This window comes from Colias croceus, chromosome 5, assembly GCF_905220415.1.
Source record: "Colias croceus chromosome 5, ilColCroc2.1".
In the NCBI taxonomy this organism is placed as follows: Eukaryota; Metazoa; Arthropoda; class Insecta; order Lepidoptera; family Pieridae; genus Colias; species Colias croceus.
Genome location: NC_059541.1, coordinates 6,320,804 through 6,339,429, shown reverse-complemented (window position 1 = coordinate 6,339,429; position 18,626 = coordinate 6,320,804). Strand labels below are relative to the sequence as shown.

At 33.1% G+C, this 18,626-nt stretch overlaps 1 protein-coding gene across 1 annotated transcript; it reads right to left on the bottom strand.

Annotated features, from left to right (window-relative positions):
• Nucleotides 1–960: 960 nt before the first annotated feature.
• Nucleotides 961–12,389, bottom strand: LOC123691833 (probable glutamine--tRNA ligase). Its single transcript, XM_045636409.1, has 12 exons — nucleotides 12,162–12,389; nucleotides 11,676–12,074; nucleotides 11,457–11,574; nucleotides 11,001–11,366; nucleotides 10,628–10,815; nucleotides 10,155–10,381; nucleotides 9,501–9,637; nucleotides 8,633–8,804; nucleotides 4,236–4,473; nucleotides 3,408–3,553; nucleotides 2,918–3,107; nucleotides 961–1,085 (listed from the first exon to the last, which is right to left on the bottom strand). The coding sequence occupies exons 1-12, from the start codon at nucleotides 12,276–12,278 to the stop codon at nucleotides 1,038–1,040; spliced, it is 2,346 nt and encodes a 781-aa protein (XP_045492365.1). The 5' UTR covers nucleotides 12,279–12,389; the 3' UTR covers nucleotides 961–1,037.
• Nucleotides 12,390–18,626: the final 6,237 nt, after the last annotated feature.

Here is an 18,626-nt window from a genome sequence, read left to right as displayed (position 1 = left end):
TCTAATATTAGTAGGATTAAGGAATATTTGAGCAACAAAAAGGCTCTATATTTTTAGATCAAGGTCGCATTGATGGATGAACTTGCTATAAGCGTGAACGATATTCGATATTTCACTTTATGTAACGTATTGATTTTTTTTGTATATTTTGTTCTTGTGACCCAATTATCTATGAGAATTTTTATCCCAACCCTAATTACCTTATGCGAGAGCAACCTACATCGCATTTTTAGTTAGTATTTTCAATGTTGGTATTTATCCATTTGATTTTATTTATAAAATTACCGTCTCATTTTATAAAATCTCTTAATCATATTTTAACTAGCTGCGCCCCGCAGTTTCACCCACGAGGTTCCGCTCCTGTTGGTCTTAGCGTGATAATAATAAATAGGTAGCCTATAGCCTTCCTCAATAAACGGGCTATCTAACAAAGAATTTTTCAAATCGGATTAAAGCGCGTTCAAACAAACAAACAAACTCTTCAGCTTTATAATATTAGCAAAGATAAAAAAAATCTGTCTTATATGTACATAATTTGATGTTTTCGCATTGAGATATACATATGGAGACGACACCGCCTTCATCACTTATGTTCCGCTCACCATAAGCCATATGGCTTAACTGCACGCTCACGTTCTGCACGTTCGTGGTGTCTCCTCCATACGTAGTAATATTATCTCAATGTGTTTTCGTAACGGGGGATATTCAAGGAATAAATAAATGTGAAATGCTTTTTCTTTTTTACTTCATCGTATTTTTACGGAAATCTAGGTCATCAGCTGTCTATCTGTGGTTTGAATAAAATATAATTAAACGATAGGCGTTTTTATTTAAGAATCGTATGAAAAGGGAATTTATTCTGCAAGAGAAAGACTAGTTATACCACAAGTTATACTATACTAATAATTTTATAGTTTCAAATTACATGAATGAAATTACGTTAAATAAAATGCATAAAATTTTATAAACAATTTATTTCACATAAAAATTACAAAACGGTTATATAAAATTGACAAATATTAAAGTAACAACAAAAATTATTTCCCGCTGTCTTCCTTCAGTGACACCGTCCTATTGAAAACGATCTGTAAATACAAATAAAAATCCTTAGATTACAAAATAAAGTACAGATGGAGCATGACAATCGCCCGTCGCCCTTGTCAAAGAAAATACGAAATCAAAAACAAATACGTCGCTGCACCAGTGCTATAGCGCATAAAGTGTCATGCAATACGTCAAAAAGGGTTTGCAATTTTAGTAAAACAATGCCGTCTTGTGATAATAAAACGCTGTAAAATTTGTTCCCGAAAACAAAAAAAAAAGATAAAAAATCGTTTCACAGGTTTTCTGTAGATTATTCGGCTGATTTATTTCTTTAATACGAATAATAATTTTACAGATATGAAGGAATACAAAACTTCAACGTATGTTGCCAGTATTTTGAAAATGAATTTGCCATTTTTATTGGTAAAACGGTAAAATGGTTAAAAGATCTTCAGGGTAATGCTGTTGGATTTTTCGATCCTGAATGTGATTATTTGTATATTGCACTAAAGGTTCATGATAATTATTAGATTATTTTAATAAGCATAATACATTATTTTGTTTCTTTTATAAAGCTTAAAAACGTCACAGTCGTTTTCGCTAGCGATTTAATTTATGTGAACTCCATGATGGATATGATGAAAATAAAATGTCCCGTATTCTCGACTAAAAACTACCGCTATTCGTATTCATATATTATGAAAAATAAAAAATAATATAATTATTATAGTTAATATTGAAACTTTTTTTATGTAATTTATTTAATAAAAAATTGAATACAATTATTTTGTCCATATATAACTTTAGTAGGCAGGTACTTTATGTAATAAAAGAATTTAAATAAAAATTAAAACTTGACTTCTCATTTATGTATATAGCCTACGTCACTACCGCCACTAACATAATAATTCAGATCATTGCAATGAAACCTCACAACTCAAAATCGGTCCAACGGTTTATACTGCAGGGCGTGTCAAAGAAATATTATACATACATCCATAAACTCGAAAAACATAACCCTCTTTTTTCCGTAGTCGGGGAAAAATTTGGGAAATTTTTCAATATCTGGCAACATTACACGCACACAGAAGCACCGTGTACGTACAGTGTAGCGGCGAAATGACAGCACACATAGCTTTATTGAAAATGACGATAAATTATTCGGTTTAGTTTGGCAACGCTCCATCTGTCTTTTATTTTGTAATCTAAGTAAAAATCATTATAATTACAAAGTTATAAAATTAATTAAAAAAAGAACACAATTATTTGATAGCCGAAGGTTAAAAATAAAATATTGTACCTACGACTTAATTTCTTTCAGTTATATGTCTTCCACAAATAGCATACTTAAATCACTGAATTTAACTTTCACACAAATAGGGCAAAGGTGAAATACATAGGTTTATTTCCACGCATGACATAACCACTTTTGCAGTTTTAATGCGCTTCGTTTATTACCCTCGTTTATAGTTGGCTGCGCAGAATTTATTCTGGTCCATACAATTCAAACTTAAAACTTTCTGTATTTGTAAAGAACAAGTTTATTTTATCACGAAATTTTTGATTTTGTTATATTCATATTGCACATAACTTTTACAGCAACAGCGAAAGCAAAAGCGAGTTTAAAATTGTGCAATCAACTATTTGAATGTTTAGATTCATAGAATTAAAACACTTCAGATAATTTCAATAAACTTTTCAGATGTTATATTAATTGTAAACTATTACAGTAGTTGCAAGAAGATGACATACATTTCATATTTTGGTGCCTTTACAAAAAATTAACAACTACAAAAATATTCCAAATGTGACCATAAACTCCACCTCCTTCACCAAACACGTGTAACATTTAAAACAAAAAAAAAATACTCACATTAGACGCATTAGTATCGGGATCGACGGAAAAGTATCCAATCCTCTCAAACTGAAACTTATCGTACACTTTAGCACCTTTAAGTGACGCGTCAGAAAACGCGCGTACCACAGACAACGTATCGTTACGGCAATCGGAGAGGAAACCGCCCGGAACTTCTGCGGGGTCTTCGGGGTTTTTGTGTTTGAATCTGTGGTAATAAAGAATATTTTCAAATAATCTTTTTAAACATTTATAACATATAATAACCTTATCGAGCGGTACGCTGTCTAAGGGGGTTAGGCGAGCGTCACGAAAAATCCTCACGGCACGTTTACTTGTGCGTAGCGCTCGGAAAGCGTAGTAAATTAGCCGGAAATTGCACTTGTATGTGCAATACTTGTAAAATTTGAACTAAAAGTAAAGCATAAAGTTGAATTTATACTTTTAAATAGTTTACGAAGTTATATACATTCAATTTCAAAGAGAAATATATATTAAATTTACTTACAAAGGTTCATACAGTCTCACTTCAATGCTGATTGGTTGAGACACCCAGTGTATAAAGGCTTTGGGTTTCTCCGCTGACTCAGTCGACTCCGCCGTACATTCAACCTCGATTACTTTGCCATTGTCGTCTTTGATTATTTTCGACACCTGGGATAAAATAGACATACGTTTAATGAATGTACTCTAAACATAATAAGAATACATATTACATTTTTCTTGTACTCAAATCTAAAGAAATTATATAAATATTTAAGAAATATATTACATTTAGTAAATATAAAATAACATTATACAGCATAGCTTTTACGTTACGCTGTTAACTTGTAATTTCGAAACATTAACCCATTGAGCCCCAAGCGGCCCGATCGGTCCACGACACAATAAATTTTCTTTCCTTTTGTATATATTGCCACACAATGGTTTTCATCGCAGAATACTTCAAAAGTATATCAAGCCTAGATTATCGCGTGAATTTAAAAGGCATACAGTACTCAAACTAATGACAAAGTAAGGAGATTACAGCATGTTAATACAATATTTTGCATAAAATTGACTAAAAACAAAGTGTTTTTAAAAACCGCTTATTTGCATTTTCATTTTAGAAATTGATTTAAAAAAAGAATTATGAAATTATTGATCTTTTAATAGAAATCTTTTACACTAGGCCATAATCACAAATACCTTTTTATTTCTCAGATATGCAGGAAATTTCGCAATTATACTCTAAACTTACTGTCGTAACGTTCTAACTATGTGTTTAAATATTTAACTATAAGAGCGCCCAAAGATTGATTGCCACTTAGCCCCATTTCAGATATCAACTCCTTACCTTAATAATATATCCTGCATGTCGCAAGCCCACACTTTGATTTGGCGTGAGTCTACGGTATCCCTTCTCCGGTTGTTCCTTGAAGTCACTGGCCTCAATATATAAAGTTCTATCCAATACAACTTGGTGGGAGCTCTTGTTAGGTTCGTTGGGGAAATCAGGCACTGTTACCGAAATTGGCTTGTCACTTGGGAAATTGGTGATTGTGATCTTCAGTGGCTCCAGGACAACCATTACTCTGTGAAAGATATGAGATATGAGAAATTTGTCTGTGTGGCTGGTTTAACAAAATAAAAATGTGTAAATGTCCAAAACTAAAACATTTTTTCAAATGTGAACACAACTTCTTCAAAAAGCTTAAGTACACTGAGTAATAATTGTAATTTATAAAAAAACAATATATAAATTTTATAAGAATAGCACGAATATACCCTTTGTATAACATATAGAAACTTAACTACTTATTTATTTATTTATTTATTGACACAGAATCATTCTTTGTACTTACAGTAATAATACCAAAGCATACATAGAATTTAGTAACAATATGTTAACAAAAATACAAACAAAATGGAGTTACATTCAATGTGCATCCAAGTACCTGATACAGAGGTCTAGGACAGTATTTATACTACTAGCAAAAATGTCAATTGTGGCATCGGAGGCCAGCACACGATTTAACAGATGAAGGGCCGAGTGTGTCGGAGCGGTGCCGGCCGCCTGCGTCCGCACACAGGCCTCCGCGAACAGCGGCCGGCGGCGCAGCGACACGCCGGGAGGCGGCGCCCACAACCCGCACATACCCAAAGCGACAGGATTGTCGACGCGATTATTTAATAATAAGTAATAGTGAATTATGAGAGCAAGTTTTCGTCTCAATTCAAGTGTATTTAAGCCAACCATGCCTATTACAAAAAGAGATGGATACATGTAAGGATAATATCCGTAAAGTTTTAAATACAAATAACGAGCAAACTTTCTTTGAACCCTCTCGAGCAGTAGTGTGTATTTCTTTTCGTGAGGGCTCCATATTATTGCGTTGTATTCCAATATACTGCGTACGTAGGCCGAGTACAATACGACGACAGTTTTTCTATCCTGAAACCTCGCCGATTGCCGTACGATAAAGCCGAGGGATTTGTACGCTTTTTGACACAGAGCCTCAATATGTTCATTAAACGTTAAAGTTTTATCAAAAAGTATTCCTAAATCGCGGATGTGGTCGACTCTGCGCAGCGTTGTGCCTTCTAAGCTGTATGGATATACAATAGGTGAACGCGAGCGAGTGTATGTCATTATGTTGCATTTTGAAATATTAAATTCTAATTGATTTTCGTGGCACCAAGAAGTCAAATTTATTATGTCATTTTGTAAAGATAAGCAATCGGAATGAGATTCGATAGTTAAGAATAGTTTTAAGTCATCGGCGAACATGAGACATTGGGCTGATCTTAGTACATTAGGAAGGTCATTTACCATGACCAAGAAATGAGTAGGTCCTAAAGTGCTGCCCTGACTTACGCCAGAATGCACGGAATAAGGATCGGAACGTAGACGTCCGAGTTGGACGTATTGGACGCGACCGTCAAAATAGTTAGCGAAGTATTTTATCAACTTGGGTGTAAAACCAAATTTAGAAAATTTCGATAAAAGAACATCATTATTTACGCGATCGAAAGCCTTTTTAAAATCAAAATAAGCTACGTCAACCTGTCTTTTTTTATCGAGTGCTTTTGCAGTATAATCGACAAAATTGATGAGATTTGTTGTCGTAGAACGTTTCGACCGGAATCCATGCTGAGGATCGCACAAGAGTGATCGAATCTGATTCGTCAAATTATTATTTAAAATTATCTCTAATAATTTTCCAAAACAAGAAGCTACAGCTATAGGGCGATAGTTATTAATTTGAGACTTACAGCCACTTTTGGGTATTGGTGTAATGCGCGACTTTTTCCATTCATTGGGATATGTGTCGGACGAAAGCGACATGTTGAATAAGAAGTGAAGTGGCTGTAAAAAAACAGATATGCAGTCCTTAATGAGATAAGGAGGAATGCCATCGGGTCCTGCAGATGAGCGTGGTTTAAGACGTCGAACAGCATTTTGTATTTCAGACTTGGAGATGTAGCTAATAGATACACGCGAGGAATCATTATCGGGATGTGGGCAGATGTTATTCGGACTAAATTGTGGTTTATCTTTCAAAAAGACCGACTGAAAGTAAGTAGCAAAAGCATTAGCAGCGTCGACACCTGAGACAAGGTTCCCGTTATATTCATATTCAGTACGCTGAGAGTGGGACGAGCGCTGTTGTTTAATAAAATTCCAAAAATTTGATGGATCATTCTTTATGTTAAATTCTAATTGATTCGTGTAGGTAGAATAAGCAATATGTATTAAGTTTTTAACCTTTATTCTATAATATCTAAACATTTCCCTATTAAATTGTGTACCATTTTCTTTATACTTTTTTAGATGAAAATGTTTAGTTTTAATGTTACTAATTACGTCTGATGTAAACCATACTGGGTAGTTAAATCTTGAATTAAATGTGGGGTTACGTTTTGTGGGAACACATTCATTAATACACTCGTAAATTTTTTTATAAAATAATTCAATCGCATCATCTACATTACCATATTCATAAATATCACGCCAATCTAATAATTCGAGACGCGAATATAGTTTGTTCAAATCCGCCTTACGAAAATTCCACTCATTAGACTGCAAGATAAATTGACTACACACAGACGGAGTTTTGTATTTCTGTGGTTGGCTCAAATAACGTAATTTTACTAAAAGCGGGGGGTGATAATTATCCTTGGGTACAAGCGGTAGCGGGTCATCGATCAATTGTAAATCAGTATTAAAATTACACAATATTAAATCTAGCATACTACCGGTTACATTAGGAACAGTATTAATTTGACTAAACTTGCACAAAGCTAACATGTTTTTATAGTGAGTAAGTACGTTTCTACTTGCAGAGTTTAAGTTAAAATCGCCAAAAATAATGATTTTATGCTGCGAAAATCGAATACACAAGTCTTCTAAAATTTCAAAATATTTACAGTAGATTTCATCACTGGAACTAGGTCGTATGTACAAAACACAAAAAACAAAATTCGTAAACTTAATTTTAACGGATAAAGCTAAAATCTCTAAACAATTTATATCACCGCTATTTATTCTAATGTTTTTGACGTTGTAGCAGTCACGAAAGGCTAATAAAACTCCACCCCATCCAGAATCGTCAGCTCTGTCTTTTCTAAACAAGGAGTATCCGGCGGGAAATACTTCCGAATCACTAACACCACTGTTAAGAAAAGTTTCAGTCAAAGCGTATACATCAAAACGTTCACTTAATACCGATATTTTACATTTGTCTAACTTTGAACGTAAACCTCTTACGTTTTGGTAGAACATAGTGAGAGATTTAAATTTACGGCTTTTGGGTGTCCTTTTCTTTGCGAAATCCACTACGCCATGGCTTTATATGCACATCCTCGGCCCAGTGAGATGGTGACAAATAAATATCTACATGTTTAGTCGGGACAGTTAACTTGAAGGAAGCGTAGTCTCCACGGGGTTTTAACTGTTCGACGAAGCAGCTATCATTGGGGCAGATAACGAGCAGATGATTGATAACTTGTTCAACAGTTGTACCAGATTTTAAATAATAAACGTGCAGATAGCTTTTACGTTCCGCAGCCTCGAGTGAAGTCGTCCCAGGCGCGGCCGTACCACGAGCTACATTCTTCGACGAATTAGAAACTCGCTTGCGTCTCACTGTTACCCATTCACTGTTAGTACCGATGCTTGCATTTATATCGGAGGCATCGGTCGCTTGCGAGACGAGGTTCGAGTCGTACGCCGTACCTGTAGTAGGGGCTGGCTCGACGTCACTCGGTATCGCATGCAGTGGCGGTGGGGCAGGCGCTGAGATGGGCGACATGTTCCTCGCTGTTCGCACCTTAGGCTTGCTTGCGGGGACAGAAGAAACAGCACGAAGTCTCGTCTGACGCACTGGACGCTGCTTCGTTGTACCCGCATCAGGCTCGCACATTTGACCAACTGATCCGAGAAGTACCTTCGTATTGACATCTTGATGAGTTTGAAGGAGATTTTTCAATAAGTTATTTTGTTCGAATATCAGCAATTCCAATGAGTTCACTTTGTTCTGTAGAAGAATTACAGTGTTATTCAACTCGCGAACACAGATTTCTAAGCTTTTGTGAGACATATTCGCAGATATCGAATTTAGAATACGGAGTGCAAAGGTACACGGTTGCGCGCGCGGGGCGGAATTCGACGACCAACTTATACAATGTGTTGTTTAAAAAAAATAACAAATGGTTTCTTCATAATTATTTCAACTTGTGTAGGTAAGATACCTAGGCGCAGCAGTATTCAGATGATCCCGTACAGCTGCATCCAAGAGCGCAGGATCGACCGCCCCCAGCGCGCCGGTGACGCCGAGCGCCGCACAGAACGCGTTCACCGCGCCCGCGGGCACGCCGCGGCGACGCAGCGCCGTCAGCGTGAACAGCCGCGGGTCGTCCCAGTCTATACACAGGGAGTAGTTTAATAAAAGGAACTCGGTCTATTTATTTATCTATTTATTTAAGGTTTACCAGAAATTGTTACACAAATTGATAAATATACATAAAATTAAACTTAAAGCTAAGTGTTCAATTTTAGATAGGTAAACACCACATTCACGAATAAAATTTTGACTTTGAAAGTTAAAACAACTTTATACAGAAAAAAAACTACTAACATTTAAATACAATACAAAAAAATCTAATATGTTTTTTGATGAACCAGGTACTTAAATTTACTTAGACTAAGGGAAAATATATCAATATCTATGTCTATTACGCTTTCACGCTTGAACACTAAACCAAAATACTTGACTCATACTCTGTATAATATAATATAATAATGCGAAATTTACTTTGTTTGTGTTTCGCCACAAAATGAATAAAGAAGACAATACATATTATGCATTTTGGTAACACTACAACTTGAAATACGAAGGGCCGATATGCAATAACGTGAAGATGTGTATCTTAACAGAGCGAAGTAACAGGAAAATAGTGTTTGAAATTTGAAAAGAAAATAATGCATTTAGGCTATCCACATTTATATATAATATATACAAGATTATTTATTTATTATGCTGGCCTAGAAAATAGGAAGACTACACTAAGGAACTGATTATTATTATTAAATGAGACTTATTTTATTTAATATACATACCATTTACAATGCCTTCATCAATAAGTTTAGCAATCTTCCTCTTGGAGACAACAGTGTAGTTGACATTGAGTCTTCCATACTCCCATTGCACAGGGCAGTAGATATCTAAGGCATTACACAGCCAATAGTATGATGACCTAAAATAAAATGTTAATGGATGTTTTATACAAAAACACATGTTAAACTTTTAGTTTTATTTATTAAACTTTATATTACTTCTAAGTAGCGAACAATATTTATTAGTTACCAGAGAAAAGTGGATTGTTTCGATCATAAATATTACCAAATTTAAATATTACATAGTAAACAACAATTTCTTGTTTGATTCCAGTTGTGCCAACATTTAAAGGCAAAAATATAACCCGTTTTTTACACAAATATTAAGTACACAACAACAATGACGTTGTTTAACAACACAACATGCATTTATGCGCAGTGTGTCCCTTAGACACATAGAACTGAAAGAATAGAATAAATTTGGTTGCTCTGGCGGGTCACGAGTGGCTGAGTTGGTCAGGCATCCGCCCGTTCCGTCGTCCATCTGTCGCCCATCTGTTCGAGTCCCGCCTCGTGATCGAATTTTTTCTATTCTTTATTAATTTATAATATGCATTTAATTTTTTTTAAATATCACACATCATAACTATAACCTACCTCCTTGACTGAAACTCCTTAGTGCATAAAGAATGTGTGATATGTTCAATGCTGTCACACAAGCAATGTGTGTAATCATAAGTAGGGTAGATGCACCACTTATTGCCAGTTCTATGATGGGGTTTGAACTTAATTCTGTATGCTACTGGGTCTTGTTTGCCCTCTTCTAGAGTAATTTTCATTCGTAGAGTAGCTTCTCCTTCATCTATTTTACCATTTTTCATATCCTGATTAAATTATGTTAAATTAAAAGGTGAAAACCTTATTAATAAAAAAGGATTGTGTCAATCATATTTTATAATGCTAAATAATAATTAACAACATATTTACAACATTCATTATAAACCACCATCTAAATTATATCAACATATTGAGCGAATAATAAACAAAAATCATGCGGCAAAACATGAAATTTACTCAGAAATCAAAATATATAAGGTTCATTTTAATTGTAACCAAAATGAAGTGCTTACCTCAAACAATTGCAAACTTTCTTCAATAGGCCTGTTACGCCAAGGAGAAGGTGGTGGGTTAAAGCCCTTAATTTCTTCAGCTTTCTGATGACACACATATGCCAAGTCTTTCTTTATTAACTTCACAGCCCATTCGTACAGCTGGTCAAAGTAATCAGAAGAATGAGTGATTTTGTATGGTGTATAACCTGAAAGTGAAAATATGAACAATATCATTTATATTTACAAATTTTATATATTATTATGTATTTAAATGTTATATATATCCATCTAAATTACTATTACATGTAGGTTACACAATCCAAAACATGTTATCTTAATTTCAATTAAAATCAACATGTTTATGAACAATTTAATAAAAATTGTTATTTACCTAACCACTCTACCATATCCTTGATGCCAACAAAGAATTTCTCTTCCTCTTTTTCAGGATTAGTGTCATCATACCTTAAGAAACACAATCCATCATGAGCGGCAGCATATCCAAAGTTGATATTGATTGCTTTAGCATGACCAATATGTAAAATACCATTTGGTTCAGGAGGAAACCTTGTTCGAACCTTGCCACCAGTGATTTTGAGATGTTCTTCCAGTAACTTCTTTGTGTTTGGGGTAACTACATAGCCATCACTTTTAAAATTTTCACCGGGCGCATGGAATGGCAACTTTTTCATCAATTCTGATATTGAGACAGCTCCACCCACATCTGGTGCTTCATCAGTTTTAGTAACTTTTGCATCTGAAAATTTTCACAAGACAGGTTCGACAAAACATTTTTGTTTACATATTCACTAATCACTAATATTAAAAATTAAGAAAATTTACTCACCGGAAGCATCTTCTTTTTTAGGTTTTTTATTGGTTTCATTACTAGACTTAGCTTTTTTATCAGCTTTAGGAATTGGAGCTAAATCTGCCTCGGTTTTGGGTCCCAAAAGATCTAGTATCTGTGAAACAATAATTGCTGAAGTAATGAAGTATTGTATAAAATAATTTACTACTTTCTTATTCTAGATATTACTCTATAAAATAAATAAAAAATCCTTACCTGCACATCAACTTCATTCTTGATAGCTTTACCATCAGCCCATTTTAAATCGGCTCTAACAGCCTGCATTACAATCCCAGAATTAAATCTGTATCTTTTTTCAAGTAATTCATCTTTATATTTTGCCATATGCTTCTCAACAGCCTGTTCTACTTGTTCAGGTGTTATAACAACTCCTACACCACACGCATTTTCGAAATCCTTACTATTAATATTTTCTTCACTTACATTACTGAGAACATAGTCTAAGGCGGCATCAACTCGCAATGTAGAATCTAATTTGCCCTCAGCTATGTACTTACATATAAAAGACAACTTATTGGCAATTTGCGGTTTAATTTTAGTAGCCAGATGGTACAAGAGTAAACCTGCTCCAGAAGGTAGTTGGTCTAGTTGAACCTTAAAAACACAATAGATATTTAAACCCAAAGGTAATTCCACTCAATTAAAGGACATATTAAATTTAAATATCGGTATATTTCTAACCTCACTCAGAATCTGTAGCAAAAACTTGGTAACATTTGCATTTTTTAATGTTTCTTTTGCCTTTTGCTCACTTAAACCAATCTTTTTAAAGTTTTCAATTGTTTCCTCTGGTGTCATTTTAAATAATTATAAATTATTAATTAAAATCTTCATTAATTAAACCTAACAAATCCCAATTTGATTTCCACTCCACTTTGCCACAGAGCAATTTGATATTTGATGAAATCTCAAATCTCAATTCTCAAATCACACTGACAATTGACAAATGACAATTACTGACAAGTGACAGAGACACAGACAGATTCAGAGAGGTACCTTTTTTTTTTTTTTGGTTTTCATGGCAAGAAGATGTGACTATTTGCCAGTGTCAAGTATGAAGAGAGGTACCTTGGAGGTCAAGAAGCTTATATCTAATACACTGGAGATTGCACTATGACCATTGACTTGTCACAAGAAAATATAACCTTGAATGACGTCAGTGTTGTTTTTTGTCTCTTTCTGTGGGTGACCACACTGGTTTGTATATTCAGGATTTTTCGAAATAGAAAAAACTAAAAATCATGGTCTATAAATAATAACGACATATATTTTTAACAGTATTAATTATATTATAATATTACTGGCCATACTTTATAGGTACATACAATTTTAATTGGTATAGAATGATAGTTTTAAATAACTCTTGGCTACAAAGCCTGGATATGAACCGATATATAGCATTAACATCCTTTGTAATTAGAGGAAAGTTGTGTTTTGCATCAGATGCTGTTTACCAAATTGTAAGCTACTTCAGATCGATCAAAATGGTGTTCTAAATTTCATCATAATATTGTTATTACAATTTCTCTTCACTATCCATAAAAACTCGTCATCATGGTTACCTTACTTGTTAATTTTGTTTATTGAAAACTTGTTGAAAAATGATAAAATAACAAATTTAACATGACTGCTTTCTAAAATGATGCAAAATTTTACAATTTTTGCCATTGAAATGATTCTAAACAAGTAAATGCAGGAGTATTGAGGAATATTGTAAATAACGTAAATATACACTTGCCTGTGAAATTCTATGCCAGAATTTGGTGTCCAAACACTTCTGCAATTTTTCACAATGCAATACATTATTTATATTCGGAAAATATTTATTAAATACGCAACAATATTAACTTAAATATTCGAAGCGACGCAATTTTTTTGACACTTATGCCATATTGTCAAAGTGAGAGTTGCTACAATTTTATTATGGTAACTACCCATAATCAGGGAGTATCGCTTTTTAATAATTGGTCCAGATACTTATTTTATTTAGCATAAATAATAATTGTCTCATCCAACAATGCTTCTGAATGACGTTGTTGGCAATTTATCATCAAACTCATGTACAAAAACTAACCTTTTGCACAGAATATTACGGCATACATAGTAGCCTTGGGAAAACTTCGTATTAACAGTGGCAATACCAAGTTAGGTGTGAAAGTGATAAAACACAACAATTTTCTTGTTACACGTCAAATGTTCATACCGAAATCTCCAGTGTATAAGCTATAAGCTTCTTGTTGGAGGTACCAAAATGACGATTGATAACAATCTACGATAAATTGTCAATGTTACTTGATTTTTTTTTGAAGATTTAATGGCCCGGCTACAAGCCTTTTAAGACAAGTCTTATTTTTGATCACAAATGATCAAGATATTTTTCCTTCTTTTGCCTATATTTAGATCGTTCCAACATTGTTTTTTTATATATTTGTATAACGCACTATAACACTTTTTGTTTTTTTTAACAAATTACACAACTGGCGGCGCGGCGGGAGGAATCACTTACCGCGTACTCTACGAATGTCACTTGATATATTATCATGACAAAGTTTTGTACATAATATTTTCTCGTCATTTGGGAAATAAAAGACTTCTGAAATAATGACCTTTAGGTAAAGTCGTATTACTGTGATGAATTGGCTTGATAATTTGTTGTAAGTACAGCATGAAAAAAGGGCGCAGAAGTGAATCTTTTTTGCCTGGATCCAAAGATACAAAAATCGTATAGAAGCTCTAAGTGTCTATCTCTGTGGTGTCTATCTATTGTAGCTCATCAAACTTGGCCCCCGCAAATTATTATTTTTTTGATATTTAAATTTTTTTATTGCATATCGTTAGTTCATGGTTTGTTTTTGATTTTTCGCTATAAATAATTGTTTGTTCCTTATTTGTTTATTTAAAAATAATTAATTAAAAACGTACCGTTTGGTTAGCCCCACCAATCAAATTTATTAATATTTTTCCTTATCATTAGTCCATAAAATATACCTACAGATTAACGTTTGTTCTTCAACAGGTTCAGGGTTTTGACTGTAGCATATATAAATGGCAAAGTTGTAGGTTATAAAAAGTTAAAAGATCTACTTTTGTATTTACAATTTATTCACATAACCAAGGTGAAAAAATTGTAGTGAAAAACATTCAAGTATATTCCTTAGCAAACATCGCGCCGCGAGCCCCCAAGTTTAGGCAGACGACATTTTTACATGTATATGCCATAATTGTCATACATATCTACATGCAAAATTTTATTCTTACATATTTTCGCGTTTATAATAATATTATGTAGAAGGATAGTAAATGATACGAACAATGAAATTCGAGGACCAATGGATATGCTACTTCTTTAATAAATTCAATATAAAATATAAATCCTACTTTGAATCTGATTTGTGATACCTACTCCAACAATGAATCCAGAACCAAGTCCTGACCACTGTCGCATGGTTATTATAACTGGCATACTTTTTAAGATATTCCGTATCGTTGTTATAGTCAAACCCCGAAGCTCGGGCACTCGTAGGTTGGACTGGTCAATCCGCAGGTCTGACAAAATGACTTTACCAAAGCTCAAATAAATGTAATATTTCGGCCCTTTACTAAACAATTTTCGTCAAACCTGGGAGATTCATTTGGTCAGGCAAACGTCAAAACACAATTTTATTAAATCGGGGATTGACCAGTCAAATTAGAATTAGGTATGAAATGTCCTAAGGAAATGTCTTAGTGAAATGTCTTATTTCCGTATATTTGAAAGCATTTTATCATATAAACAAGTAGCTTTCAAAACTTAAGAACCGCTTAACTTTGCCAGTTCTGACACAGATTGGTCAGTTTACGTGAAGTTACGATAAATTTTCGGAATTTTACTATAACATTTATTTTATTTATTTATTAATATAAAACAAAATTTCACATTTCTTTCAAATACAATTTTGCGATGCGAAACCTTACGAGGTTTGTGGCAACGCTCACAGTCGCTCACAGAAGTAACTAGGTACATAAACCGGTTCCTTATCTATTACAGGGTGTTCATTACAAATTACAATGTTGGTTTTATGTTTATTTTATAGTTTTAATTAATTCGTGAAAATATCTTTTGTATATTATTTTGTAGTTTTTAATATTAACATCCTTCTTGACATTTTGTGGCATAGAATTAAGTATAGTGGGTAATAGGAAATTTGCCGTACGCTTCCCATAAAAATTGTGTACTTTAGGAATAATTAATTTATTATTAATTATTTGTCTGGTAGCAAACTGATGCGAAATGGGATTTTGAAAGTTTATTTTATGAAATTGTTCTATGAGAAAAAACTTTTGAAACATTTGTCTTATTGGCAGTACATTACAATAGCTAAATAGTTCGAGAGGTTTATCTTTAAACTTGTTTTTAATATTAATAGGTACAATTTTTTTGATTAGTCTTAGTTGTAAATTTGTGATTCTATCGATGTAAGTATTGAATGTGCGTCCATAACTTGTGATACCGTACTGTATTATTGATTCTGCCAATGATCTATAGATAGAAAGAAGAATTTTGTATGGTATTTTATTTCTGATAATATAAAATTTTGAGAGTATGGCTCTAAGTTTATCACACACATAGTTTATATGATGGTTCCAATTAAATCTATTATCAACAATTAGTAACAAGTAAGTATAATAAGGCACTTGGTCCACACATTCACACGAGCAGTCTGGGTTGTAATATGTAGCTTTGTGAAGACATACGTGATTGTGTGCCGTGATTTTAAAATTATTAAACATCGTCACACAGATGTAAATATTTAGGTATAAATAACGAGAGGCGATGAGAGTTGACGGCAAATTATGCAAATTACGTTAGGGTGTCATTACGATTATGGTTAATGCACCTATTTCCGTAATGTAGAGTTATAAAATAAATAAATAAAATAAGTTAATACCGGCATAAGTACCTTATAGAACCTTCTTTGTTTAAGATGTATAATTTGAAATTAATCAATCGAACAGAATTGGAATCGAATATATTATGAGTCCACTATGTTAGGTACCTAAATTAAATTATCTGCATTAAACGATCTGAATAAAAGACCGTTTCTAGTTAAAGTAGGTACCTATTGTAACTCCAGTAATAAAAAAATATGTGTTATTGAAGCTTTCCTCTAGAGATTAAATAAATAGGTACCTAGCCATGAAAATTTTCCAGAACAGGTTGTTTGTATTAAATATAGTTTACCTTGTACTACATTTCAACTGTCATGGATGGAGCTTCTTTAATGTACTACCCAATGATATTAAATATAGCTAAACAAGAGGGTACTACCCACGTAAGTTATTATTTCGATCAAATGTTTATTATGTTCGAATAAATATAATTTGTTGTTTGTTTGTAAAAAGTACTATATTGTAGAAGCCTTACGCTTTCACTGAGCCTTTATTACGACCTGATTAGAATATCTATTATTAAGTACCAGCATGTTTTATTGTTATCAGGAGTGGCGGTGTGGAACTGAAACACCTGATAATTTAGATTTGGTTCACACGGTACGAAAAGTAGAAAATGTTTAAAAATATTTCAGTTCAATATGAAACAATATTACATTGTTTGAAATACTTCGTCCTAATACTAAAATTATGAAGTTGATAATTACTCTGTAAGTTGTGCTTTTAAGACCCACTATACAGATGCGATTTTGAAAGAATTTGACTTGTTTTCATTTCAATATCACTATGTTGAAAGCTTATTGTCCAATTTATAGGTACTCTTTTTATAATAAACTAGCTGTGCCCCTGTTTTACCCGCAATGGTCCGCTCCTGTTGTTTTAGCGTGATGAAATATAATAGCCTTCCTCGATAAATGGGCTATCTAACACCGAAAGAATTTTTCAAATCGGACCAGTAGGTAGTTCCTGAGAATAGCGCGTTCAAACAAACAAACTCTTCAGCTTTATAATATTAGTATAGATTACTTTTATAACAGTAATAATATCGTTGATTATTTCATAGTCACATTTTATCAATATACACCTTAAAAATTCTACTAGGTAGTTTATAGTTAATAAATTTTTTATGTACCTATTATTTATAATTGCTGAAAGAAAATCGTAAAGAAAAAATATTCCATATTAATTTGTATTAAGTATGACATAAATAATCTTGCTGATCTCTATGATGACATTATACAACAATAAAGTTAAAAGTAAAAGTTCTAAGAGTTATACGTAGTTAGATAATTTTTACAAAAATAATATATCTCCGTATTCTCAAGCTTATAAAAGCTTCGCAGAATAACTTCTAAATTTAGATTGTTTGAGATATTATATTGTCTCATCTCATCCTTAACTTTTTAATGAGGAAACCAAATACATACTACCTACTTGAAATATAAAATATTGAACCATATTGTCTTCTAAATAAGTATTTGATTTTCAAAATATTGGAAATCACGTAGGATCGTAAACAGATTTTTCATTTTAGCATACATATAAGTTCTCTACCAACTCATATACAGGGTGTCCCAAAAAATAGTGATGAACGGAAGCTGGGAGGTAGAGGACTTAGAGGGCTATCCAAATAACCCCATGTATGTTATGCGATTTTTCGTATTTTCGGAGTTATGACGTTTTTTTTCAATTTTAAACCTATCGCCGAGTACGATGATATTTTCACTCATGGTGATGTATATATTATTGCGGAAGATGCTTGATTTTTTTTTGTGTGCTAAGCTGAATGATAGGCCAATTCAGTATGGACGCCACAATTTGGACGAAATAACCCGGAAATTCATATTAGCAGAAGAAACCATTATAAATGATAAAAGGGCATTCAGACATTTAAGACATCTTTTTACGGCGGTCTAAAATTTCTGGTAATTAAGCACCTTGTTATTGGTTTTAATTTGTTTTAATGATCATCATGTTAATAAAATTTTTGCACTTACCACATTTAGGTTTCAATTTTTCGATTGAAGCCTTCTGAATAATAAAATGGAATTTTCAGGGTAGCTACCTGATAGATAGAGAAAGTTTTTTATCGGATTTTATTTTTTTACGGGCCCTTGAAGTGGTAAACATACTGGGTAATTTCATCTTTCTTGGCATTTAATTCTTTTTTTTTATTCCATTCAAAGATCTAACGATAGTAAATGTTACCATACTGAA